Below are 26,746 nucleotides of genomic sequence, written 5' to 3'. Positions count from 1 at the left end.
AGAGGGTCAATGACTGGACACTGTTTGGCATTTACACCATGATGGTCTTTCTCCCCAGGTCATTTCCTAACACCTGACATCTTTTCTTCATTATTTAAAATATTATGTAAATTCTACCATTTATTAATTTCTAACATCCCCTAACTAGCAGTTATGGGTTCCCTCGCCTCCCCACAACTGTCACCCCAGATTTGAAACAATATATCCATGCTGTAGGTGAAGGGTTGCAGTTGACAGATGGTAGATGAGTTCAAAGTACTCATCTCTGAATACTACACTGCTATCAGGATTTATGACCCCTCAAATACTCTCCCCCTGGAATGGCCTTTTGAAGTCCATTGCTTTCCAAAGCTTTTGGAAGAAACACACTTGCCTGTTAAGCACAACTTGAAGATTTCTTTTTTCTAAATCAGTTTACCATTTAAACCACCCAATTCATAGCTACAATCTGGTTGCATAGTATGCACTCTTGTGGATAAAGCTCTGGTCCACCTTATACTAAGATATTTATTGTTGTGCCTGAGAACATAAAGGTAAAGGGACCCCTGACCATTAGGTCCAGTCGTGGCCAACTCTGGGGTTGCGGCGCTTATCTCGCTTTATTGGCCGAGGGAGTTGGCGTACAGCTTCTGGGTCATGTGGCCAGCATGACTAAGCTGCTTCTGGCGAACCAGAGCAGTGCACAGAAACGCCGTTTACCTTCCCCCCGGAGTGGTACCTATTTATCTACTTGCACTTTGATGTGCTTTCGAACTGCTAGGTTGGCAGAAGCCTGAGAACATAAATTACTGCAAAACGTCTTGTTTTTTGTTAGTCGACTGACCAACGTGCCTTCATCTTTTTGAGCAACAGGAGTATTATTTATTATTTTTATTTATTTTTTATTATTTTAAAAAATAATATTGGTGGTATTAAAATTCTAACGATATCAGTCGTAAATGCACTGAAACACTCTAGGAACAAGCAATGTAAACTCCAATGAGCAGATCTCAGTACGTGGAAGTTTTCACAAAATTTCCACCACGCACAAACTGGACGCTGCCAACTAGGTAACCTTGTTCCTTCTCCTTCACCCAACTACTTAAGTTCACGGTCGCTTCTAGGGTTTAAACCAGACGGTGCCAGTCATAGGAAGGTCCAGCTAGCAGGCTCCCTCCAAGGTCTGGTGCTTGTTGCGCATTCGCTCTCCCTCCACCCGCTTCCCGGTATTTCACGGCCGCTCCAAGGCAAGGCGAGGCAAGGCAATGGAGGGGTGCGGAGCAGAGAGCGGTAGAGCTAGGCAAGATGACAGGATTGGCTCTCGAGAGCGTCGGCGGAGTGACGCAAGCTCGCGGGGCCGCGGCGCCCAATCGCAGCGCGCCGTTTTGGACCGCCGCTCCGCCCTTTTGCGTCAGAGAAGGACAAAGTCATTGAGGAAGGGTGATATTCGGCCTTTGAGTGCAGTCGCCGGCCGAGTAGCGGAGCGGAGGGGAAGCGGGTTCCGCCATCTTAGAAGGTGAGTCCCTGAGGGGAAGGGGGTGCAGGGGTGGCGTTTTCGTTCTCGCAGCTTTGCCGCGTGTTCAGTCCCGGCTGCTGACGGGGGGCAGTTTTGTTTCCCCCCACACACAAGCAGGGCAAGGCGGGGGGGGGGCCTCCTGCTTAACCACATCCCTCGTTCTCCCTCCCGCAGCTTCCTGCCGCCGCCATGTTCTCGTCCATAGTGCCGCTTGTGCGGCTCAACCCATTCCACGCCCCGCAGCTGCAGCTGCAGCAGGACGGACTCAGCCTAAGGAAACTCCCGGCCGAACCCGCGGAGCCTTCGTGCACCCGGCGGAGCCTGGCAGCCGCTTCCGCAGAGGGTAAGTGGGCGGAGTGGGGGGGGGGGGGACGAGGGCGCACGACCTTTGCCTCGGTTCCTTCTCTGGAAGGGCCCTCCGGTTTTTTAATTCTCTCTCTGGTGGGGCTTCAGCTACCGGGCCCCCTGCGTTCCTCTTGGAGGACATGGAAGGTCAATACAGGCCGGGCTTGTGCTTTGCTCACGGTGCCTCCTTGGCTGAGCCCCTTCCGTTTCCTCCCACTGGAAAAGGCCAGGATGAGTTCCCGTCTGTGCCTTGAGCCCCGCCTGTGTAGGCCTTGGAGGAGGCTTGCTCCTCGGCGACCTTGGGACTGGAAGGCGTCGGGCCTAGCCATGCCTTGCATGTGGTTGGGGACATCTTGTCTAGTGCGTGGTCGCCCTCAGCGGCTTAAGGATGCTGCCTGCGCAGAAGCCCAAGGCTAGTAGAAGACGGCATGTCTCCATGGCAACTAGTCAGCGGCCTGGGGATTCCCCGGGTGGGTAACACTTTTAAAGGAGGGTGGATTGGTGGGGACAAGGTCACAGGCTTAGAATGACACTGGGAGGAGCAGGTGAGGCTAAGTAGTTTTCCACACTCTCGTTTACCTTGAAGGGTTTATTGGGTTGATACAATGTTGCACCTATGTAAGCAACCAATATTTTTAAGTCTCATAATGAAAATAAGCAAACTTCCATACAAATGTTCTCCATCATCTTCGTCCCGTTGGTGCCATATCTGTTTTCTTGCAGTGACACAACATCTACTACTAAACCTGTCCTTTATTTAATTGCATAGGGCAGCCGTATATTAGAAAAAAAAGAGTGACCAGGGTTTTGTAGCACATTTAAAAGATGAACATAGCTGTAGTGGCCTGCGAAAAGAATAGACACTGCTTTGTTAGATGCATGAAGCATCATCCTCCGTTGGCACATACCAACATGTCATTCATGATATATAACTCAATTAAGCTTTGTTTTTTTGTATTAAAAAAAAAGAGACCCTTATAGCAGTTTCTTTTTATGTTACAAGAACCCTGGAATGATAAGAGGTTGGTGCATGTAGCTTTGAGGCAATAGTTTTGAATCTAAGATGTACCTTATACGTACTTACTTGCCTTAATTTTTTTATAATGAATAAATCCTCACAATATATTCTTACAAAGATACTGGGGTAATCATGTGAAGGTCTAATGACCAGCGAGTGTTTATATGCCCATGTAAAGAATTGCACAGCAGTAACTTGTGAAATTACTTGTTTGTTTAGCCCTTACAAGGCAATCTGAAATCAGGGCCTGGTACGTTCCCTAAAACAATGAGCAAACACAATCAAGCTCTGTTGAATTTAATTGAAATAATTTTTTTGTTTTATATCCTGTATATATGTTATTTTGGCATAACTGGACATTTACCCTTATCTAATGTTTATGTGGCTTTTAATACCTGCACAGCACATCTCTTGGAAGAAAGTGTTGCCTTAAGCAGAATGCACCTTGTAAATACTTATATTTTGGTCATTCCTATGACACGTGCAGTAACTATGATATTATTTTGAATCCCATTCAGGTTGGCATAGACATCTTTGTCAAGTAGTATACCAACCTATGTGTTGATATTGATACTGGTCCTTGAACATGGTTATTTGAAAGTTAATTAAGATCCATTTTAATTACTTTGAGAATGTTTTCAGGCAGTCTTGGTAAAAAGAATAAATGCTTTTAGTTGACCTACTACCACTTCATAAATTTTGGAAGACAAACTTGTTTTAGGAGAAAAGTGAAATTTCTTGATTGAGCTTACATAATTTAATGCTAACTTCAAATGCCAAACTCTGTAGTTTGTCAACTTGTACTTATCTCTTTTTAAGCAGAAGACTATAGCTGTGCATATGGCTCTGGCAGATTCTTCATCCTTTGTGGCTTTGGTGGGATTATTAGCTGTGGTACCACGCACACAGCATTGGTTCCTTTAGATCTCGTTAAATGCCGAATTCAGGTTTGATTGCATGTCAAGTTGGTTATCATAGCATGATAAAAGTGTGAAATCTTACTAATCAAAAGGAAACAAGGATTGGATTTCACCCAAATAAAGTTTTTTTATATTGTTGCATGTAGTTTATTTAACAGCATGGTGTGTCTTTTCTTTGCTGCAGAAGAATACAGTTGTGAATATGGCTCTCTCAAGTTTTACGCTCTCTGTGGCTTTGGTGGGGTCCTAAGTTGTGGTCTGACACATACAGCAGTGGTACCTTTGGATTTAGTGAAGTGTCGCATCCAGGTTTGTATGCTGCCAAATATGGATTTCCCCCCCTATCATTTGGGATAAAATAATTGGACAAATTTTAAATTGAGCCAGATTTAGTTAGGAACCATGTAACTGGCATTTGACAAATAAGCAGTAATGGCAGATACTTGTGTTTGAAAGCTTCATGACTAATCAGAAACCATGATTTATCAAATGTATACCTCCAGTACAAATACGTCTAAAATATTTGAGCCTCATATATTTGAATACTAAACATTCAGAATCTTTATAATGCATGTAGCATAAAGGCTGAATGACTTCATGCATGTGTCATTTCTTTTGAGTTATAATTTGAGGAAAAGATAATAATGATCCATGCATTTGACAATGGAAACTTAAATATGTGAGGATACAGTCAATGAGAAACAGTATGATCCTTTGCAAATTAGCTTAGAAGTTGCACTGCGTTCAGTGGGAATCACTCCCAAGGAAGCGTGCATAGGATTTTAGCCATATAATGAACCAACCTCTAGCTTTATGGCAGAAGGAAGTTGGTTAGGTGGAATGAAGAATCTGAAGTTAACCCTTTGCTTATATTTGTAATATATTAAAAAGAGTGCTTTGATTTTAGATATTTATTTCACAAAGTTGATTCAACTATTATATTCCTCTAAGGCAGCTAAAAGTATTGAGGAAATATGCTTGAGCTGTGTATGATCCAAGTATACATTACAGAAAATGTAATCCTGTTCATGCAGAAGTCAGAAAGAGGCCAGGAAGTAAGATGAAAGGTGAAATGGAACAAGTCAGTAGAGGGCGACATGAGGTAGGAAGGTAGGACCAGAGAGTATTAACATCTTATAAAGTTAAATTATTTTTTTTACAAAATAGCATATTGCCAATTTCTGCATAAAATATTTTTGTAATATTGAACAGTTTTTACTGAGATTGCACATATCTAGGCAAATCTTAAATAGCTGTAACAAATTGCAGCCTTTTTCAGAACATTTATTCACAACTTTTCTGAGTACTTCTTTTTACAATTGATTTATTAATTGCTTCCTAAACCATCGTTTCAGATGCATTCACACATAAGATAATGAAACAGTTGAACACAAAAGCTAATACATTTAAAACAATACAAAAACCCTAATATGTGGACACTTGTTAATTACCCATTTATTCAGTTGAGACAGTACTGGTGTTCTTACAATGAAGAGTAACAATTCATCCCACCCCAATGCGCTGTTAGTTTTGGTGATATTAAAGTTTGAATATCTGCATACTCATACTGTCCCTTTTTGCTTTCACATATTCTTGCAGTTCAACCCAAATTCCGTCTTCTTTCACTTAATGCAAGTCGTATTTGCTACTGCCTTAATCCTTCAAAATCCTTCTCCCAACTGAAGCACATTTCTAATATGTTGCTTAATTGAACATTTCAATATTGGATGATTACAATTCTTCTGTTGTAGAATTAACTTAGTTATATGGTGCATCGCAGCTTCCAGTGTACCACGTAGAATGATACACTGTTAGAACTGGATGTGTCTTTGATTAAATTTCCAAATTGATGAGTAGAGCTGGTTTGGCCAGTTGCGTATATCTTATATATGCATATATATTTAGGTTGCTTCAAAACCCAGGAATCTTATACTTGCAGCCTATATTTGTTCTTTATCTTACTACTTGTCACAGAACTTTCTCTTTTTCCCCCCTTCAAAAATTACTTCCCACAAAACCTTTCATGAAGTTCTGCAATCATCTTGCCACTGTCAGTTGACTTGTCATTTTTAACATTTTTAATCTTTCTCTTCACTGCATTCTTCTTCACTTGGTAAAAATCCTAAACTCTTTAAAACAATCATTAAGTACGATGTTTATATGTTTGGAGTATATTGGTTGTTTCTGTGAATGTGAGAAAGGTTAAAAAAATTATTAACTGCTCACTTCTCAAAACTTGTTTAGGTGGATCCACAAAAATATAAGAGCATCTTCAACGGCTTTTCAGTTACTGTCAAAGAGGATGGTGTTCGTGGTTTGGCAAAAGGATGGGCTCCAACATTTATTGGATATTCCATGCAAGGGCTCTGCAAATTTGGTTTCTATGAAGTCTTCAAAATCATGTATAGCAACATGTTGGGAGAGGTAAGTTTATTTATCCTGCAGTTCAGCACCCCTTTATTGTGAATTTGTCCAAGGAATGTCATATGAACATATTTTCTGGTCTGTTAAATTTTATTTCAGGAAAATACATATCTGTGGCGTACATCACTATATTTGGCTGCATCTGCCAGTGCAGAGTTCTTTGCTGATATTGCTCTGGCTCCAATGGAAGCTGCTAAGGTGCGCATTCAGACACAGCCTGGGTATGCAAATACACTGAGGCAAGCTGCTCCAAAAATGCTTGCAGAAGAAGGTGTTTGGGCGTAAGTATTACAGCAGTTAAACCAGGGCCCTAAAGTGGCTCTTGATGATCCTGCACAGCTCCTTGTTTATGAACTGTTTAGCTTTGATCATGGGTATTATTGCTTTAGACATGGAGCAGAGTTCTGAGTCCTTAAGCAATATGAACCAACATGCTCCCTTAGATCCATCTTTGTTAGATGTCTCTTGTGCTGAGTTCTGCTTACAGCTTTGGTTTTGAGTAGTTCCAGCCAAGAGGGATCAACAACTTTATGGTTGTACAGTCAAAGATGCTTGAGTCATTGGCATGTGAGAATAATATACCTTCACTCTGGTCTTTTATGTTCTGATAGCAATGGCTGTAATACAATACATGTCATTTTCCACTATCAGGATTTGGCTGGATTGTGGACATTTATCAATCAATTCCAAGATTAAAGACAAAAGGGACTATATACCCATTGTTCTTTTAAGAAAGAAACACTGCAATGCAACTGTGTTTTCACAATCACTAAACCTAATTCAGTCTTTGCTAATATTGGTATTTCTTGTGTGTGCATAAATCAGGGGTCAGCAAACCTTTTCAGCAGGGGGTCGGTCCACTGTCCCTCAGACCTTGGGGGACGACGACTATATTTGGGGGGGGGGGGATTATGCAAGAGCATCACGAGTCCCAGTGGCTTCTTACCAGTCTTATGAGCAGCAGGACAATGAGTGGCATGCGAAAGAGCTCTGGAGAGGGTCGGCTTAAAATGGTGACCATTCGAGTGCTGCTGCTGGCACCAACGAAGCCCAGCCCCCTTCCTCCTCTAGGCAGGGCGGGGAGAAACCATGAGGAGGGAGGGAGGAGGTGCTGCTGCCGTGTGAGGGAGAGGGAAAGAAAGTGTGCTGGTGATCCACGTAGCGATTCCCAGAGCATCCGTGGGCCGGATCCAGAAGGCAGTTGGGCCTGATCCAGCTCGCGGGCCTTAGTTTGCCAACCCATGGCATAAATGACATGGTTGTTTAGGGCAAAACACCTGGTCCATACACCTGTCTTTCCTGGGGTATCACACAGGTGTCTTTCCCTGTTCTGCCTAATAGTGCCAGGTTTTGAGCCTGGGACCTACTGTATTAAAACTATGTGCTCTGCCATTGAGATTCATTTGTTACACTCAGGTAGCGTAACTGATTTGAATTCCTGTGTCTTCCAGAATTAATTCCAAATCAGAAGCACTTAAATATGGGGTTTTTAATTTTTTGTCTACTTTGAAGTTTCTACAAAGGTGTTGTTCCATTATGGATGAGGCAGATTCCATACACCATGATGAAATTTGCCTGCTTTGAAAGAACTGTGGAAGCGCTTTACAAGTACATTGTCCCGAAACCAAGGAGCGAATGTTCAAAAGGAGAACAGCTGGTTGTTACATTTGTGGCAGGCTATATAGGTAAGGAAATACTTTTTGGAATATAGTAACAGTTTAGTATTCATGAGCAAGTCCCAAGAAGAGTCTGGCTTGCATGCTTCCCTGTATTCTCCCACGTAGGCAGATGAAAATGCCTTCAGCAGCATTTTATTTCACTTTCATAGGATCTTGGTTTGCCCTTGCATACAGATGATAAATAATAGTATAATAAACTCCAGCTTTATGGAACGCGGGTGGTGCTGTGGTCTAAACCACTGAGCATAGGTCTTGCCGATCAGAAGGTCGGCAGTTCGAATCCCCGTGGCAGGGTGAGCTCCTGTTGTTGAGTCTCAGCTCCTGCCAACCTAGCAGTTCGAAAGCACGCCAAAGTGCAAGTAGATAAATAGGTACCGCTCTGGCGGGAAGGTAAACGGCGTTTCTGTGCACTGCTCTGGTTTCACCAGAAGCAGCTTAGTCATGCTGGCCACATGACCTGGAAAAACCACGGACAAACGTCAGCTCCCTTGGCTAGTAAAGTGAGATGAGCGCGGCAACTCGAGTCGTTCGCGACTGGACTTAACTGTCAGGGGTCCTTTGCCTTCATGGTTTAATTGGCTTGTTTTGAAACTGACCTGCTTGACAAGCACCAGGAAGCCACTGCCCTGAATCACACAAGTCACATTCAGATTTGTGGATGTTGCACACACAATTGGCCAATGTCTTTAGTAGGTCCTGCAGGATTATTGAATTATCTAACTGCTTTTAAAGTGACAGGGGCATCTAATGATACAAGTATGTTATGTAATGAGTTGTGGAGATCTCATCTCCCTATAGCAGTTGTGAGTCAGTCTCCTGTTGACATAGGATCTTTCTGCAATATGAATAAACATGTTAATGAATATTTTAAATTAATGGTGACTACTTGCTTTTCAGCTGGGGTCTTCTGTGCCATCGTTTCACATCCTGCTGATTCTGTGGTATCCGTGTTGAACAAAGAAAAAGGCAGTTCAGCTGCTCAAGTACTGAAGAGGCTTGGATTTAAAGGTGAGCATTTAAGCTGATACTGAACTGTGAAAGTGCATGAATAATTCCAGATACTAATAATGTTATGTTCCAACAGGTGTATGGAAGGGTCTGTTCGCCCGTATTATTATGATTGGTACTCTGACAGCACTACAGTGGTTCATCTATGACTCCGTGAAAGTTTATTTCAGACTTCCCCGCCCACCTCCACCAGAGATGCCAGAATCTCTGAAGAAAAAGCTTGGTCTTTCTGAGTAGATGGATCATGGACTGAATGGCTAAATAACATCATGAAACTTTATACACATGGCAGTGTAGGAGAATAAAGTATTTGTTTGCTCAGGCCTCACTGTTGCTGTTGGTCAAAATAAAGTACTAGATTGACAAGTGTTTGCCTTAGTTTTCAGCCTGTTGGAAAAAATGGTTTCATGGCGGCTAAGGGAACTGGGCTGGTCTACTCCTGAAAAAGGACCCCTCATGTGTTGCCACTGACAGTCGGTTAAAGCAGAGAAGAAAATAATGAATTTCTAGTATTTTACAAGTATGATCTACCAAACTGCTTTGCCTTAATGTGGATTCACTTTAGTGTCTGTGAAGGCAGTTTTATAAATTAGGTAATCAGGTTCTTGCTTTAGGTAATTATGTTTACAAATGTTTATCACTAACCCAGTGAGAGACGTATGTATTCAAAGTATATGTATGAGCAGTTAATACTGCTGCAGCCATTATTATTGAAAGGTCTTGACATATCTATCAGCAAGGATATGTTATTATTTGTTGCTTTTTTGCCATGGCAAATAAGAACAAGTTACACTATTTTAAAGCCAAAAACAAACACTCTATTAAAACATCCTACCCATGCAAAATGGTGGCAGTTAAAAGCTGGAGGCCTGGTTAAAAAGGAATGTGCCTGAAGGTATGTAATGATGGTGTCATGCAAGCCTTTCCTGGAAGAGCATTCCACAAGTGGGGAGCCACCATTGACAAGGCTTGTTCTTGTGTTGCCACCCTCCAGATCAGTACCTGGTCATAAATCCATTGCTAAATAGGGCCTGCAGTACCCTGATGCTGTTATGGAGTGTCCATTGGCATGTGAAACAGATACGGGGATATATGCTGGTTTAGAGCCCTTTTGCAAACTGGGGACGCATAGCCATAGCTATGGATGACCAGCCTGAAGGAGTTCCGAGTGGTCAGAGGCCGAAATAAAAAGCTGTGGGCAGTAGTCAAGGTGAGTCATACTCTCACGTAGATGCACTAAAATCAATAGTTGTATATGCATTTGTATGTTATCAGCTATCTACAAATACTCAAGAACACTGTTACCTCAAAAGATCCACCTAGTGCTGTTTACAGCAGCACCAGGCATATTTCAAGAAAGCCCACAAGCAAGATGTAACAGCTGTCCTTTAATAATTGCCAACTGGTATTTAGTAATGTAATTTATTTGAAAAGTTCAATTTGATTACAGTGTCTAATAATTGCATGGCTTCCTAAATTGAACCATTGGGTCATCTACCTTGGCAGTGGCTGTTTAGGATTTTGGAAATACCCTCCCATTTAAAAGATGTTTGCCACCATTTATACTGCATGCAACTGAACTCCATCAAGATGTATTTGTAAAGTCATTTTTCTGCCACTGAATTGGGGATCCAGAATTCTGTTTCAAGAAAAAAGGAAAATCATTTCCCACAGGTATACAAATGTCTCTAGTAATTTTTCTTCTACGCACTCATTTAGTCGTGTTTTCATTATAACACTATTAGCTCTCATTTGAGATGGAGTGACTGAAACTGTATACAGTACTACTCTAAACATGGCCCTACAATCCACCTATAAAAGGTATTAGACAACTTTTCTATAGATTCAGACAAATGTTCTAACTTGCCTCCAGAATGGCTTTCCTGAAAAATGGGAGGGCTGCTGATCCGGCAGAGCCTGCCCCTAATGTGGAAGGAGAGATTTCCTTACTGCACTTCAGAGTGTGGGGACATTGAGCAGAATTCTGTTTGCATTATTCTTTTGGTTTAATCTTCTATTTTTGGTCTTCTGCAATCATCTTTTTAACATCCAATACCATTCAAGACTTACTGAAACATGTTTTACAAACACAACTTTGTGATTTATAAAAGAATTTTTGATCTACTTGTCATTGATTGAATGTAACTCAATTGGTATATGTGACACTCCTACTTGTAAGACTGTAGTCCTCAATAGTTCCTTAGGTGTAAGTTGTAGTGAACATGACAGCACCATTTTATGCATGCTTTACTCTATGAATTCAATTTGCTGTAAGCAGATAATAAATTCACTACTGATTCAACCCCAAAACTTGAAGGGTAACCTAGCAACCTCAAGCAGTGCTAGAAGTGAGGCTTCATGTGATAGGACTATTTCAAATCTGAAACTTCACTTAGCTCATCACTCATAGTCTTAACATCACTCTGAGCAGAAGTCAAATTGAAGAGTTTCTTATTCAGGAAAGAGATTTCTTTCTGTCTTTCCATTAGATCCCCAAGCAGTCTTCCTATTCTTAATGTTAGTTCATCTAGCATTGGTTCCAAGTGTGCCAAATCCATCTTTAAGTTGTGTACTTTTGGTTTTAAGTCATTTGCAAAGGCTACTGTTGTAAGAACTTTGGCTCTATCACTTTCCAAATCTAAAAGCTTATTTAATTGCTTATTAAGTTCAGCATTCAGCTCAGATGATTTTGTCTTAATGTGTTCTATTTGTCTGGCATTTTCAGATGCAGAACTCCGTAGTATTGTAGTCCTATCAATGCTGTTTGTAAGGAGAGTCCCTATACTTTTTATTGTAGTCTTTTCAGCTTTATCAACTTTGTCTTCTAGAGTATGTAGATTCTCTACCAGTGAGGTTACATCTGCTTCAAGACCTGAAATGCGTCTAATATCAGTCTTCACAGCAGCAATCTTTACAGAGAAGTTATTAGTTACTGAAGTTATAATCTCCTCATACTTAGTAACTGCATGAAAGAGAGATGTTAAGTTCTGCTGACGCTCCTCTTCATCTTGACTTAACTTACTAGACCAGATCTGCATGGTGTTCATTTCCTCCTGCAGGTGCTTCATCTGAGCAATTATATGAAGATCTTCCAGTTGCTCCATTAAGCTTAATGTCTTCTCACACTAAGAATTAAAAAATAAAAATCATAAGAAAATTGCACTTTAAGTTTATACCAGCTGTCTTGAAATTTATATAAAAGATTAGTGTACAATATGTTCTTTAGTGTTTCCCTCAAACTTTAAAGGGAGAAAGGATGTGCAACTCATACATACGTTTCTGATTAATTTATTAAACAATGGTGTTAGGTCCCCAAAACAGGCACAATAGAGTGCAGGGGCGTATTTAGTTTTCTAGCAATGGGGAAAATTGTAAAACTTGATTCTCATCAACAAGCAGTGTATGGAAACAAAGAGAAAAACATGTGAAAACTGAGGAGGAGCAATCAAACATTGTCTTCATCCTCACTTTACAAGTTAGCTCCTTAACAGTTGTGTATTCCAACAAAGCAAAACAAGATATATAATAGCTTGTTATAATTACAACTGATGTTCTTTCTAATAAAATACACTTTGGGTGGCAATATTCCAGAATAATGGCACACAGGCGAATGCATACAAAACTAGCATATAGTACTTTAATAGGTTCTACTATCCAGAAAAAATGGTGTTGCTGCATTTTAGTTACTGTTAAAGCAAAAAAAAAATGTGTTTGTGAGAATAATGGTTGGTTTTTCAAAAGTCATGTTCAAAGGAAAATTGTTTCCTTCTTGCCAGTCACACCCAATTGTACCATCTCATTCTAAATAACTATTATTTTTCTGACTTGCCTGATTCTGTGCAGCATATGCAAGTGGTGAAGTGGGAATACCTTTCATATGACAATTAATATGCCTGTGGCTTTATTACATTTCTTTCCATATCAATTAAATATCTATAGTTTCCCCTGCCTTTTCTTCATAAAGCCCTTCTTTACATAGCTATCAATTTTTCCCTTTTCTTGCAAGGAATCCTAGTCTGAATAAGGGAATTTCCCTTAAAAAAAGGGAAATGTTGGCAGCTATGCTTATTTATCATTATACCTCTTAGCTTTGTGATCTTATATCTGTCCATACCTGCTTTCTCTGAAAGCATGGTGTTCAAACTTTGTAACAGTTAATCCTGCAAAGGCATTTAAAACAAGCTTTTAAGCTGAAATCAGTCTAAGTACATTAACTTGAATAATACAGCTTAACACATTAACAGATATTGTATGTCTTCCTAATACAATGAAGTATTTGAGGGGTAAAGTACAACAAACATGCAAATACATATTCCAATAAAAACCCCACACAGGAATGCAAACGTATTTTCACCTTTTCAAAGTTTTCTCATGTAAAGGGGAAAACTTTTCTTATTTCAGTGAATACCAGTCAGCTAACTGAAGTTGCAATTGCTTCAGCAATACTGTACTGTTCATTATGACTAGTTCACTCATCATTCACACTCTGGTAGTTTTCTGTATTTTTTTCTGTTTCTGTTGTATCTTCTGCAAAGTCATGGACTTTCTCCTTTAACACAAGCACTTCATTCTGCAGTCTTAGTAGGCTGTTATCATACTGCATGCCTTCAAGAGTTTTTTGTATGTCCATTATATCAGATACAGCTTTCATCATTTCATCTTCCACGCTGAACACTTTTGTAGTCATGTCTTCCATTTTCTTCTCTACAGCCATCAGATCCCTTGATATTCTAACAACAGAGTGAATGGCATTCTCTATTGCTGGTAAATGAGTTTTGCACTCTTCCAGTTTGGGTTCATAGCCTGCAAGCTTTTGTCTCAGATCATTATTTTTGGCTAATATACTGTTCTGCTGTTCTTCTAATTTTCCAACTGCCTTGGTATCAGACTGCAGCTGCTGCTCAACTTTAGCCAGTTCATCTTCCTCTTGCCTACTTAGCGTTTTGAGGTTTCTTACAGTACTGTCTTCAAGATCTTTCAGTCTTTCAGAAAGGGATTTTAGTTTTTGATCTGCTGCATTGATTTGAGAGGTCACTTCAATATGTAAAAGCCTGGCTTCCGATTTTAAACTGCTAGTATTTGTATCCAGTTCAGTCTGGCTCTTTTCCCAGGACTTGATTATATTTTGAAATTTTGCATCAGTGGTCTGCATCCTTTTAGAGAGTGCCTGCTCACTGTTCTGAATGTCACTTATTATGTTACGGAGGTTAGATACGTCTTGTTCAAACTTGGTCACCATGGAGAGAAAGAAAGAGGCTTCCTGCAGGATACCCGAAGACGATTCAAACTGCATTTGTAACACAAAACAATGTCCATCTTCACTTAATACAGATTTTGCACTTTTTAAAATATAAGACAAAGGTTTCTATAAACATAAGTTTTAAGATACATATTCCAAATAAGTCCGTGTGTGTGTGGGTGTCAGTATATATGAGAGAGACAGTCCACATGCATTTGGCAACTAACAGTTTGTTGATTCATATTAATCTGTTCTATGCATACTTTCAAAACTCTGAATAGCTTTATTTAGAAAAAAACTAAACAAATTTCACTTTAGAATTAAAATTCCAGAAACGTGTTTTGAGTTGGCCAAATGTATTTCAATATGTTGCCATAGGGAGGAATGAATTGCATTACAAGGTAGCCTGGAGGCAGTAATTTCCTACAAAACAGAATGCTCAGATCAGATATTGACTGTTCTGAAGTATTTCAAAAACTGGATTATTTTGCAGTTTTAAAACAACAAACTTTGTTCTGGCACATGACATAATTCTTATTTGGCACTGGATAGCAAGACTTTTAGTTGCTTTTGTAAATCCACATGCATACATAGCCTCATGTCTATGGCTGACATCCAACCCATAGCCCACTTATGCAAATGGGTCTCCCCCCTGCAGACCACACTCCCCCCTTCTCCCGATTTGCTCTGGGAAGTTGGAGGACCCTTCAGAACATACTGGAGGGTACGGGGATGGGGGAGAGTAAAAGACAGTCCTGTTGTATCTTCTAGTGTAACAATGGTCACTCAATTTCCAACCTTTTGGCTGTCTTTGTACAGCCTGATCCTCTGCATGGTAGAAAAATCCAGTGTTGAAAAGGACATGCTTCCATTTATGGCATGATTATAATTGCAACATTTGTATGAAATATACAGGAAATGAAATGTCATCCTAGATCAATGACATTTTTCTAAAGCTGAAGCCATGGCTGCAATCCTATAAGCACTTATGTGTGTAAGTGCCATGAGCAGAGACTAAGGAAGCAGGGCTGTGCAAAAAAATAGACTTTAATCCTGACACTTCTATAGCTGTGTCATTCAGAAGAGCAATGTGCAGCAAAATGAATGTGTTTTTTTAAAAAATAACATCAGAAAGTAAAACATCAAAAGAAAAAGACAATCCATTTAAGCTACAGTCTCATGATCACAAGACTTACACAATAAATATTAGAGTATTTTTTTCATAAGTAATTGCATTATACAAAGTAAAACTTGAAAGCCATCTAAATGAATGCAATTTCAAACAGCATAAATGCTTCTGGTAGGGTTACTGATAATAATTTCTGAATACATTCTTAATTAGCATTTATTCAGTATTATGGCTCTATAACTGTTTCAAAAGGTAAAATAGTGGCTGCACTATGACACAGACTTATTTCTCAGCAAGTATGTTTAGCAGCTCAAATCAATTTTTTCTACTCAGAAAAAAGTTCAGTGTTACTTCCAGGAAGTTTGTATAAGATTGCAACTTTAAGCATCTGGTTTTGAGAAAAGAAACTGACTTAATATATGGATGGCAAATGTAATTACTAAACATGATTTTGCACCTGAGTGTAGTTTATCTAGCAAGGTACAGTTAATACTAGTTAATGAAAACTATCTCAGACTTTAGAGAAGTTGAGAAACACCCACACCATTAAAATGACACCCATTTGAATTACCTTTTCAGATATTAAGTTAATCTTATTTTCTGTATCTTGAAACTTGGCAGCTTCCTGCTTTAATAAATAGTATTTCTCTTCCACTTCAGCCAGCTGAGCTGACTGCTGAAAAAGAAACCTGGGAAATGTAGAAAAACAGAATCAGCAAACAACTTACAAAAGCAATAGACTTTTCCAATGTTACTACTTCAGTACAAGTTGCAATCCAAAAATATGGCTGCATAAATATTGGAATGAACTGACTCTCAGCAATTTCTTGGGTAGCCCAATCCTATATGTTTAGTTAGCAGTAAGTTGAGTTGAATGGGATTTATTCTCAAATAATTGCATGTACGATTTCAGCTTAGCCTTGATTTTATAATTCAGATAAAAATATATGCCATAATTAAAGAGCAAATGTGAAGGACTCCGTTAAGGCATGATGTTTATACTTAACAGTATAGACAGATGACTTGAGCCCCAAAGCTGTACCTGCCAAGCAGCTGAAGATGAGGAAACGGGTTTGGGCTTATCACTTGCAGAAGACATCAGTGTAAAGACAAACTTCCCAGTCATTTTGCTTACCATGTCAGTCCTAGGCAAGCTATAAGGGACAGTAAACTCGAGGCCGTTCGTGGGTCCCGCCAGCCGGACTTTTCATCACCAGTAGTCCTCAACATCGGTGCTGTCTTCCCTTGATCATCAGTTGATTTGCCTGAAAGGTTAGCTTTCCTTCTTTGCTTAACTTCAGCCATATTTCCAACGTCTTATACAGGAATGCCTGTATAGAACAAGCGGGGGTGGGGTGGAGGACGACAACCCGCTACTTACAAATCTTTTCAAAAATGGACTGAGCATCTTCCCCCCCCCATCCATGTTTCATTAAGAAGCAAGTCAGTGGAGTGTTAGAATTGCAGAGGCATCTTAAGCCTGCCTGCTAAGGAACGCAAGTGCAGAACTAATAATAATAATTATTATTATTATTATTATTATTATTATTATTATTATTATAATTATAATTATAATTATTTATACCCTGCCCATCTGGCTGGGTTTCCCCAGCCACTCTGGGCGGCTTCCAACAGAACACTAAAATACAGTAACCTATTAAACATTAAAAGCTTCCCTAAACAGGGCTGCCTTCAGATGTCTTCTAGAACTTTGGTAGTTGTTTTTCTCTTTGACATCTGGTGGGAGGGTGTTCCATAGGGCGGGCGCCACTACCGAGAAGTCCCTCTGCCTGGTTCCCTGTAACTTCGCTTCTTGCAGTGAGGGAACCGCCAGAAAGGCCCTCGGCGCTGGACCTCAGTGTCCGGCCAGAACGATGGAGGTGGAGACGCTCCTTCAAGTATACTAGACCGAGGTCGTTTGGGTTGCAACCCCTCATTCAACCCGTTCCCTTTTTTCCTTGCTCCCTAGTTTAGCACCCCACCCACCCCTGTTACCAAGCAGGGGGCGGAAGTTCTCCCAACTTTTACCTCAGCCCCGGGTCTTCACGCGCAGACACCCACTACTCGGCGCCACGTCAAAGCGCATGCTCGCCAATACTCACCCCAACCGCCTAACTTCGCGGGCGCGAGAGGGACGGTCGAACTGAATTCACTAGCAACGATGGCGAAAGGCGCGCGCGCTTTCTTCCTTCCTTTCTGGTTGGCTGGCGGGTGCCGAGCACACGGCAGCGCGCGCACCCGCGGCCAACTCGGGTCCACGAGCCTCCGCGGCTTTGTTTCCCCCTGCGCCTCGTGGGGGCTTCTTGAGAGGCGGGGGCTCCGTCGAACTAGGCGCCTCCCCTCGGAAGGTGCGGACTCGCCCCGCCTCCGCTCAGCCATTCGCCTTGCCCCGGGGAGGAGGAAGTGGCCGCTATTTCCTGGGTGCCCCACCCGGGGTGAGAAGAAGCAGACCCTGTCAGGGAAGCTGCGCCCCTACCCCGCTCCCCACAAAGCGCGCACGGTGCTCCTCAGGTAACCCTTTCGGCAGCCGTGAGGTGAGGGGGGCAGAGGGGCGTAGCCTTGTGAGGAGAAAATAAGAAAGACACGAACAGGCGCGAGAGAGGGGGGTGGGGAAAAAGGGGGTGAGAGACGGTTTGGGTGGGGGTCGCACATAGCTTCGCATTGCTAAATTATCCGGGGCGGGGGAGTGGGCCGCCTGCCTATTGACTTCTCAGAAGTCCGCTCCTGTACTGTATTTCTTGATTAAGGCAAATGAGGGGCTGGGCTTGGGTATTATTACATAGCTGATAGATTTATATGCACATATATCCCCGGGGCAGTCACTAAATTCTGATGGTAATCTGTTGCCTGAAGACGCAACTGGATGCACCTGACAGCGCAAATCCCAGTAACAATAGATTATTCGGTTTTTCGGATGCACTTCCTCCAGTCTTTTGTTCCGCATAATTCTGATGGCTTATGTGGGCAAATATCCGGGATCATATGTCATCCCTCTATTTGCCTTTTGTCTAGGTGGTAGTTTGGCTTCAGTTGGTGAAGTCTGGAGACTTAACATTATTTTGCAAGTTTGTTTTTTGCTTGTGTGTGTATTCAGATTGGTAGACAAGATCACTGGCAGCGTGTGCTTTAAATAACTTCTTCTATACTTGGAAGATACGTTGCTGTTGCCAGCAGCTTCTTAGCAATTGTATGGACCAATAAAGTATAAAGAGGTAAACAATAGTCTCCTAGTGTGTGTTGCACTGTACTACAGAAGTTTGTAATGGATGTTCTACATTAGTCTAGCAGCGACTTCTACTGGAAAGTCTTCTGTTAACTTTATCTGTGTTCTAATGATGTGTGTGTTTTTTAATTGTCATGTGGATTTAGCTGTGTTTTATGTACAATTTGTACATTGCTTGGAGAGCACTTTGATCAAGTAGTTTTTAAACCTGTAGAGTGTTTCGTCAACATTAATTTTATAATCTCAAGCTTCCAGTGGCTTTAATAGTTTTTTTAGACTCTATATAGGTCATGTACAGTTTTTTTCCAAGTGTATAAAAACTTTTAATATCTGCATATTTGACTGCACTTCTTTTCTGTGAATTACTGTAGATTCAATTAATATTGTGCTTCTTTAGTACTGCTATCTATATTTCCCAAGATCATTAAATAACATTTTTATTCACATATGTGCTTGTCTACTTCAGATCATCATTCCTTTGCATTATTGAATTATCTTCTGATAAAGTTTTCTAAGGATTTCTTTATTTTGTTACATTCAGAATACTGTTTGGAATGGTCTATTATAAACTTCAGTGAACCCCTGGTTCATGAATAATTAAAAAACTACCTACATACTGATGCCTCCAGAATCAGTTGCAGATTGAAATACTGGTAAGTGTTGTATGTCTAATAAGAATCCATAGAATCCATAGCAATCTTTACTTGATTAACAGTTGTGTTCTGATCCATGTATACAACGCACTTTTTATGCCAATACTGTAAAGATTGATTGATACTTGATTGGCAGTTTTAGTTTTTCTCGAAATAATGTAATGGTGATTTTTACACACTTTAAGGGTATTTTTTAAAAAATTACTATGTTTATATTGTCTTGGCTAGCTCATGTTATCATTCAGCAAGGAAGAAACAAGTTTGAATAAAAATGGATATGATGGCTCGAAGTTATTTGCTTCAGAATTGCGAGGCATTGGAAAGAGATATCAAGACTTCTTACATAATGGATCATATGATTGCGGATGAAGCATTAACATTGCTGGAAGAGGAGAAAGTAAAAGCCCAGGTAAACTATTTGCAGTTTTTGTATTTTATGCTGCTGTAATATTTAAGCACCTACAGACACTCTTATAAATGCAGTGCTCTTCTGGTTCTTATGGACATTAGTGCAATACAAAGTTGAACATTGAAGTTGTAAAGTTGATACCTTTAACAGAAAAAGTAGAAATATTTTAGCTAAATGAAAACCTGGATTGGCTCCAGATGAAGCTAGTTGCAATTAGATCCCATGGATAGTTAGTCATTAAATTAACATGTGACTAATCCATGGGAACTAATTACAACTAGCTTCATCTGGAGACAGATGGATTTGAAATCAGTGGGACTCTCCCCTTTATTTCAGTAGCCACTAAGTGAAAATAACTTACTCTGTGGCTAAAAACAGTAATTTAATAATGTTAATTGGAAACATAGCAAAATAGACATGCTCAGTTTACGTCAAATAAAATGTTACTGTCTTCATCTTCTAGACGATCTGGTTACATTCAGACTGTATCCTATAAAAATAGTTTCCAAATTTGAGGAGAAGGGTGACATTCTTTCATAGGTTTGAGCAATTGTCTCCATGAGTATCTTAGACATGGTTTTTCATATGTATGTTTTTGTTGAATTAATACTTTATAGATGTGTGCCTGTGGTATGTACATGGTATTAAGGCTGCAAATGTACACATGCTTAAAAGTAAAGGGATCCCGTGACTGACTCTGGGGTTGCGGCACTCATCTCGCTTTATTGGCCGAGGGAGCTGGCATACAGCTTCCGGGTCATGTGGCCAGCATGACTAAGCCGCTTCTGGCGAACCAGAGCAACACACAGAAACGGCGTTTACCTTCCTGCTGGAGCAGTACCTATTTATCTACTTGCATTTTGACATGCTTTTGAACTGCTAGGTTGGCAGGAGCAGGGCCGAGCAATGGGAGCTCACCCCGTCGCAGGGATTCAAACTGACGACCTTCTGATCGGCAAGCCCTAGGCTCTGTGGTTTAACCCACAGTGCCACCCGCCACATGCTTACCTGGAAGTAAGTCATAGTGCTCGCATTTGGACGTCATCCTAAATCATGGTTTAGCACAATGTGAATAAACCTATTCTTCTAGGCGCTTGTGCTCTGCTACCAGATGGCCAAAAGAAGCTTTCATTTCTGTTTTTAGTTAACTACAGCTTTCTGTGTCATCTGAACTTAGAACCGTGGTTAACATTAAGTACAGTTAATTTAAATCTGGGTGGGCAATCTGAGAACTCCAGATGTTGTTGAACTCAAATTCTCATCTTCCCTGACCATGGTGGTTGGGACTGATAGAATACAACAACATCTGGAGGGCCACAGGTAGTTTAAAACAAGTAAATTTTATAAACCATGACTTGAAATGGACTTGTTTTAAGCTAAACTGTTTTAATCTTAACTACTGTGTTGTTATCAGATAACATGTCAAATTCTGCTTAACTAAAAGCAACAGTTGTTAAACGACTCTTGGCCATCTGGGAGGAAGCTCAGAAAGTGCAGAAGGAAACCAGGGTTATTCATTTCCTGCAGCTAAACTATGGTTTAGGATGACATTCAAAAACTGCCATTGAGACTTATTTTGGAATAGACATGCATCATATTGGACTGCAAAAGTGTGCAGCTGCCTGGATTGTTTGCTAAGTAACCTAGCAATTGTTGTATGGGACATAATCCACCTAAATCCAAACTTAATTGATTTCAGTGGAAAAGATTTAAACACAAAGTCTCACTATCGGAGCACTTGTGATTGAAAATCTCAGTTATCCAAACACACAGAATTACACCCAAACCTTGCTACACAAATGGTTGATTCAGATATCCAAACAGCCAGAGTTTGCCCTCTTCCTTGCTTGTTTGGGTTTTACTAGTTTACAGCAGTCATTTTGGGCAGAAACTGTGGAGGAATAAAGATTGGACATATCAGGGAGCAGGAGAAACTGGACAAATCAGATTTTCCTTTGTTTGGCTTTTGCTGATTGGCTGCAGCAGTTTCACACAGAAAGCATGGACTAGAAATTTAATGGAAATCATCAGCTCGCCTAATGAACAATTTCCTGGCAGTGCATTGTGTTCCAATCGCGGAACCTCTGTATACTTGTCCTTGCGCCTGAAATGGGGCTTAAAAGTGCTGAAGGTTGGATGGATTGTATCAAATATGTATTGTCTTTTTGTTCCCTCATTAGACTACACAGAGAGAACGAGCAGCTATGTTAGTAAAAATAATTCTTGCCAAAGATAATTATGCTTACGTATCCTTCTATAATGCGCTGCTTCATGAGGGATACAAAGATCTTGCTGCCCTTCTCCAGGATGGCATCCCTATTCTTTCCCCTTATAATGGAAAGAATTCTATGGATGGAGTAACTTCATATGGTCAGTATGACAAACTTCTTCATTGCATGAAAATATTCTGTGCTCTCCTTTTTTTTGAAAAAAGTATTTCAGGATATACCGTTTTTTTCGCTCTATAAGACGCACCAGACCACAAGATGCGCCTAGTTTTTGGAGGAGGAAAACAAGAAAATAAATATTCTGAATCTCAGAAGCCAGAACAACAAGAGGGATCGCTGCGCAGTGAAAGCAGCAATCCCTCTTGCTGTTCTGGCTTCTGGGATAGCTGCGCAGCCTGCATTCGCTCCATAAGACACACACACATTTCCCCTTACTTTTTAGGAGGGAAAAATTGAGTCTTATAGAGCAAAAAATACGGTATTTAATTTCTATAGTCCCTTCATTTCCAAGTGATTTAATCTACAATATACAAATCCACCTATAGTAAGTCAACAATAGGGTTGTATTAGTTTTTGTGGCTTGTGTGTAGGAGTTTAATTTTCATACTATTACTATTACACATTGGGACTAAGGTTAAATTGATTTTCCCTTCCAGGATTGTCTCCATACTAAACAGCTGAGGAATGCAATTTGTGCTTCTTTTAAAGGGCTGGCTGCTACACCTACAACTTGGTGATTTGAAGCCAAATTTCTTTTAGTTGACGTCTAAATAGAATAATTATCATGAGTGATGATGCTATTCTGTGTATTAGGAGTGGTGATGTAGTATTTCTATTTAATACTTTAAAACTCTGCAAGTTATATTGTCTACATTCTTTCTATTTTTTTTGTATCTTCTCTTTTTGAATTTAAGTTAAGACAATTCTCTGTGAAGGCGGTGTCCCACAGCGACCAGTCGTGTTCGTCACTCGTCCAGAAATAGCTAATAGAATTCAACAGAAATTGTATAAATTAAAAAACGATCCAGGATGGGTTATTGTTTATGGCATGGCAGGCTGTGGAAAGACTGTTTTGGCGGCAGAAGCATTACGTGACCACAGTCTTTTGAAAGGTATTTCTAGCTGCTTTGTATCAATAAGATATGTTGTGCTTCTTAGAGGTTATTGCAAAGGATAGTTTACCTCCAGGCAAGAGGTGATATGTGGTGAAAATAGCTTGAACCATGTATTTTTTAATTTTTTATTTGTGAATACTAGAAAATCACATGAGGAGTAGCGCGGTTTGACTCACAGAAGCAAATACTGTAGTTATGAAATAAGCTATGACTTACAGTAAACTGAAAATGTATTTTGGATCTCATGAAGATGGCTAGGTTGCTGCAACCATATTAACTAATTACATTATTTTTGTAACACAATTGGTACACTAACCTTTCATGTAATACTGCTGTAAAAGTGAAGGGTATTATATTCAACAGCTATAGCAGCAAAAGAGCAGATCTGGTGTGAATAACAGCATTTTGAGCTTTGAGAACTGAGCCCTATATGCCCTCTTTGAATGATGCAATATATGTGTCCTATACCTATTTGTGCTGAATGTAAACATCCTGTTCTCATTTGTTTCTCTTAATACAGCTTGATTTTATTTATTATTTTAGGCATTTTACACTGTTTGGCAGCCAAAAGATTCCCAGAGCAGTTTACATAATATCAATAGCAAACAAGACAGACCTTGACCTCAGGCTTACAATCTAGAAAATATGTCATGAAAGTAAATTGCATGGCAGGGGAGAGGAAAACAAGCCAACTTAGGCACAACTTTTTAAATATAAACATTTAGGATTTTTTTCAGTTAGCTTTGTTGCTTTTTAAAATAAACAAATTTGTTTATGTTTAGACATACATGTAACTGTATCTATCTGTATTATGAATTCAACTTTGTATCTTTTTGCTAGATTGCTTCCCAGGAGGTGTGCATTGGGTTTCTGTTGGGAAACAAGACAAAGCAGGTCTCTTAATGAAACTCCAAAATCTCTGTCTAAGATTAGACCAGGACTTCACTTACTCTCAGAGGCCACCACTTAATATAGAGGAAGCTAAAGATCGCCTTCGTTTGCTGTTTTTGCGCAAATACCCAAGGTACTGTCAATAGTGTAAAGAAATATCTGAACATTTCAAGTCAGCTACTAGAATTGTGTTGTCTTTGTTTCATGTATGTACTCATTGGCTTAAGCAAGACTTTTCCAAGGATTCGACAAGACTGGTAAAGAAAAGGAGATTTTTATGCGTTGTATGTGTGATATAACATTGTTTTTCTCTACCTGTTTCCCCTGTTTAAATTTACAACACTTTAAATTGAAACGCTTCCTTGATGTGTCTAGATCTAGTCACAATTAGCAATGCTCTGTCTTCTAGCATGTGAATTTTAAGTTCCTTACCACTGGTGAATTTTTTGCACGTTTACTGGCTTGAAAAGAATTCTAGATTGCATGCTTGGTTCATCTAGAGCAGAGTGATCCAGCCTCTCAGACCAAGTGGGCTGCAAGAGTACTTCTACACAGAACCTGCAGGACACACACTGAATTAAATTTCCAGGTCATAAATTGAAGTGTTCGCAATATGGTTAATATTATTTAATATACACAATTAACATATTTAATTGAAAATGGAAGGGAATGGTCATTAGCACTAGCAACACTTCTTTAGTACTTGGCAAGGGCTGCCAAAAAAAGGCTGCCCTGCAGGCTTTGTGTTAAACCACTCTGACCTAAAGCATGAGCCAGATTTGTTAGCTGTCGTTAATAGAACTCCTTACTCCCATTTGATTCTAGTTGTAATGAGCAATATGTTGAACATATGTCCAAAAGACTTACTGAATTGATTCAGTATTACTAGTTCTAGACTATGGCTTCTCCACAGTCACCAGCTATCTCTGGCTGATCTCAACTCATCCAGATTCAGAATTTAGCAGTATTTAGCTTTTTCTATTGTGTTTCTTGTAACATACCTAGCTGTTTTTGGAAAACAACTATCTTTTAACAAATATGTTCAAATGAGGGTAACACTGAATACAATATTAGCATGTCCTTTAACTCTGCAAATGTTTAATAAATGTAAAATACATTGAAAATGCTGTTCACTAAGTATAGAACTGCTATGGTTTAGTCCAGTCAAGCTCTTGAGAGTTGTCCCGGACAATAATTATTTCTTCTGGGCAATTTTAGTTGTCGTGGATATAAAGCACATGAGACTCAATTTTTTGTTTAGAATAAATATTTAAAAGGACCACTTTTGAAAAATGAAGTGAAATGAAAAGTCTATTGGTTCTTAACATATTGAGGAATCTTCAAAGCAGGTGTACAGTGCCTCCAAGCTTGACGTGTTTTTTTTCTAATAGGTCTCTCTTGGTGCTTGATGACATTTGGGATTCCTGGGTATTAAAATCCTTTGACAGTCATTGCCAGGTTCTTATCACCAGTAGAGATAGGAGTGTAACAGATTCTGTAGCTGGTAAGGATTGCGTCTTCTTCCTCCTTTTAAGTATTTAAGGTTACTCATGTACAGTGTGGTTTTTTTAATTGTGTTGCCATGACTACCATTAACACTTACTAAGTGCAACAATAATGTAAACATTGTACAGAGGAGAAAAACTGCACTGTCCTTGAAAAATAGCTCATAATCTCTGTTATGTAGCCAGGAAGACAGAGATGTAGAAAGGCAGGATTTGAGCTTTTATTAATTTAGTTTCTTAGTGAATTTCACAGAATGACCCAGTATCAGTGAGAAACACTGAAGAGCATACAAAATTTGAGAAAACTGTAAATAGTTGATTCAGACAACTATATTAGGGAAGAGATAGACAACAATAGAGGAAATTAAATAATAATACCTTAGATGGTACAGCATGTGACTCTTAATCTCACACTGGGCAAAAGATTCTTGCATTGCACAGGGTTGGACTAGATGATTCTTGCGGTCCCTTGCAACTCTACAATTCTATGGAATATACCATGCATATATACCATGAACAACAATAATTAAATAATTAAAATAAATAAATACAGCACATTTAAGCAAGCCCTGTTAAAATTCCCATGTTGTAACTTAAATCCTAATTACAGTGTAAATTCATACGTAGCATGTATTAAATATTTCCTTTTTTATTTGAATCTTAACTCTAAACACAGGCAAGAAATATGAAGTTCCTGTGGAAAGTGGACTAACACATGAAAAATCACTTGAAATATTATCTCGGTTTGTTAATATAGAAATAACAGAACTACCAGAAAAAGCTGATTGTATTGTAAAAGAATGCAAAGGTAACAATGCTCCTTTTCTCTGCATTTTGAAACAAACCATTTTTAACTTTCATCTTATATCTGCTGTTTACTAGACTGTGACCTCATTCACATGTCATGATAAACCACATTTAATGATTTACTGTAAATGCAGCATTTGTACCTCCTTTGCAAAAATGTAGGAGAAAGAAACCACAATCCCTTGCTGTTTTCAAACTGAGCATTGTGGGGGTTTTTCCACTTTGAATAATCTACAAACTGTATCTAAGGTTTGCTCTTGACTGACAGATCATGCATTGCTTCAGAGAAAACAAAGCAAAACCCACAGTTTGAACATAATGCTAAGCTGAGGTATCATGGTTTCTTCTCCCATGTGCTAGTGCAGAGAAGCAAAGTGGGTGAGATCAGTACAGTCATAACTCTTGTTACGTTTGCTTCAGGTTAAATCTTTTCAGGTTGCGTCCCACTGTGACCCGGAAGTAACAGAACGGGTTACTTCCGGGTTTTGCCCCTCGTGCATGCGCAGATGCTGAAAATGACGTCACGTGCATGCGCAGAAGCGGCAAATTGTGACCCGCAAACACAAGTTGCGTTCTGTTCAGGTTGCAAACAAGGCTCTGGAATGGATCCCGTTCGCAACCAGAGGTACCGCTATATGTGCATAGTAAGCAATTAGCT

At 39.8% G+C, this 26,746-nt stretch overlaps 4 protein-coding genes across 9 annotated transcripts in view; 2 read left to right on the top strand and 2 right to left on the bottom strand.

Annotated features, from left to right (window-relative positions):
- The first annotated feature begins 1,337 nt into the window (after positions 1-1,337).
- SLC25A3 (solute carrier family 25 member 3) lies at positions 1,338-9,255 on the top strand. Of its 3 annotated transcripts, none has more exons than XM_083698743.1 (8): positions 1,338-1,495; positions 1,670-1,838; positions 3,963-4,087; positions 6,023-6,202; positions 6,302-6,483; positions 7,715-7,887; positions 8,779-8,889; positions 8,966-9,255. In XM_083698743.1, exons 2-8 carry the CDS (start codon positions 1,685-1,687, stop codon positions 9,124-9,126), a joined length of 1,086 nt encoding a protein of 361 aa, XP_083554869.1. In that variant the 5' UTR covers positions 1,338-1,495; positions 1,670-1,684; the 3' UTR covers positions 9,127-9,255. The 3 variants fall into 3 exon arrangements, with proteins under 3 accessions (XP_083554869.1, XP_083554870.1, XP_083554868.1); XM_083698744.1 differs by lacking the exon at positions 3,963-4,087 and adding an exon at positions 3,681-3,805; XM_083698742.1 differs by lacking the exon at positions 3,963-4,087 and adding an exon at positions 3,678-3,805.
- A 1,470-nt stretch (positions 9,256-10,725) lies between these two features.
- On the bottom strand, positions 10,726-12,014 carry LOC310825346 (inhibitor of nuclear factor kappa-B kinase-interacting protein-like). Its single transcript, XM_083698787.1, has one exon. The coding sequence runs from the start codon at positions 11,991-11,993 to the stop codon at positions 11,259-11,261; it is 735 nt and encodes a 244-aa protein (XP_083554913.1). The 5' UTR covers positions 11,994-12,014; the 3' UTR covers positions 10,726-11,258.
- A 147-nt stretch (positions 12,015-12,161) lies between these two features.
- IKBIP (IKBKB interacting protein) lies at positions 12,162-17,479 on the bottom strand. 3 transcript variants are annotated; one of them, XM_083698741.1, is made up of 4 exons: positions 17,360-17,479; positions 16,393-16,588; positions 15,829-15,946; positions 12,162-14,176 (listed from the first exon to the last, which is right to left on the bottom strand). In XM_083698741.1, the coding sequence occupies exons 2-4, from the start codon at positions 16,560-16,562 to the stop codon at positions 13,358-13,360; spliced, it is 1,107 nt and encodes a 368-aa protein (XP_083554867.1). In that variant the 5' UTR covers positions 16,563-16,588; positions 17,360-17,479; the 3' UTR covers positions 12,162-13,357. The 3 variants fall into 3 exon arrangements, with proteins under 3 accessions (XP_083554867.1, XP_083554866.1, XP_083554865.1); XM_083698740.1 differs by having other exon boundaries at positions 17,286-17,390; XM_083698739.1 differs by lacking the exon at positions 17,360-17,479 and adding an exon at positions 17,253-17,353.
- A 1-nt stretch (position 17,480) lies between these two features.
- The window catches only part of APAF1 (apoptotic peptidase activating factor 1), a 39,090-nt gene continuing 29,824 nt past the window's right edge, over positions 17,481-26,746 (top strand). Inside the window, exons 1-8 of one of the 2 annotated variants that reach the window (XM_083698574.1) lie at positions 17,481-17,768; positions 19,022-19,133; positions 19,362-19,542; positions 21,723-21,912; positions 22,685-22,882; positions 23,726-23,909; positions 25,168-25,280; positions 25,958-26,089. In XM_083698574.1, the coding sequence (XP_083554700.1) occupies positions 19,405-19,542; positions 21,723-21,912; positions 22,685-22,882; positions 23,726-23,909; positions 25,168-25,280; positions 25,958-26,089 (955 nt within the window). In that variant the 5' untranslated portion in view covers positions 17,481-17,768; positions 19,022-19,133; positions 19,362-19,404. Of the gene's footprint in view, positions 17,769-18,269; positions 18,470-19,021; positions 19,134-19,361; positions 19,543-21,722; positions 21,913-22,684; positions 22,883-23,725; positions 23,910-25,167; positions 25,281-25,957; positions 26,090-26,746 lie in introns of those variants that run through there. The other variant, XM_083698575.1, reaches the window with a different exon arrangement.

The sequence above is a fragment of the Podarcis gaigeae genome (genome assembly GCF_964106915.1).
Source record: "Podarcis gaigeae genome assembly, chromosome: 10".
In the NCBI taxonomy this organism is placed as follows: Eukaryota; Metazoa; Chordata; class Lepidosauria; order Squamata; family Lacertidae; genus Podarcis; species Podarcis gaigeae.
Note: the sequence above shows the minus strand (reverse complement) of the source record. Positions and strands in the feature narration are given on the sequence as shown.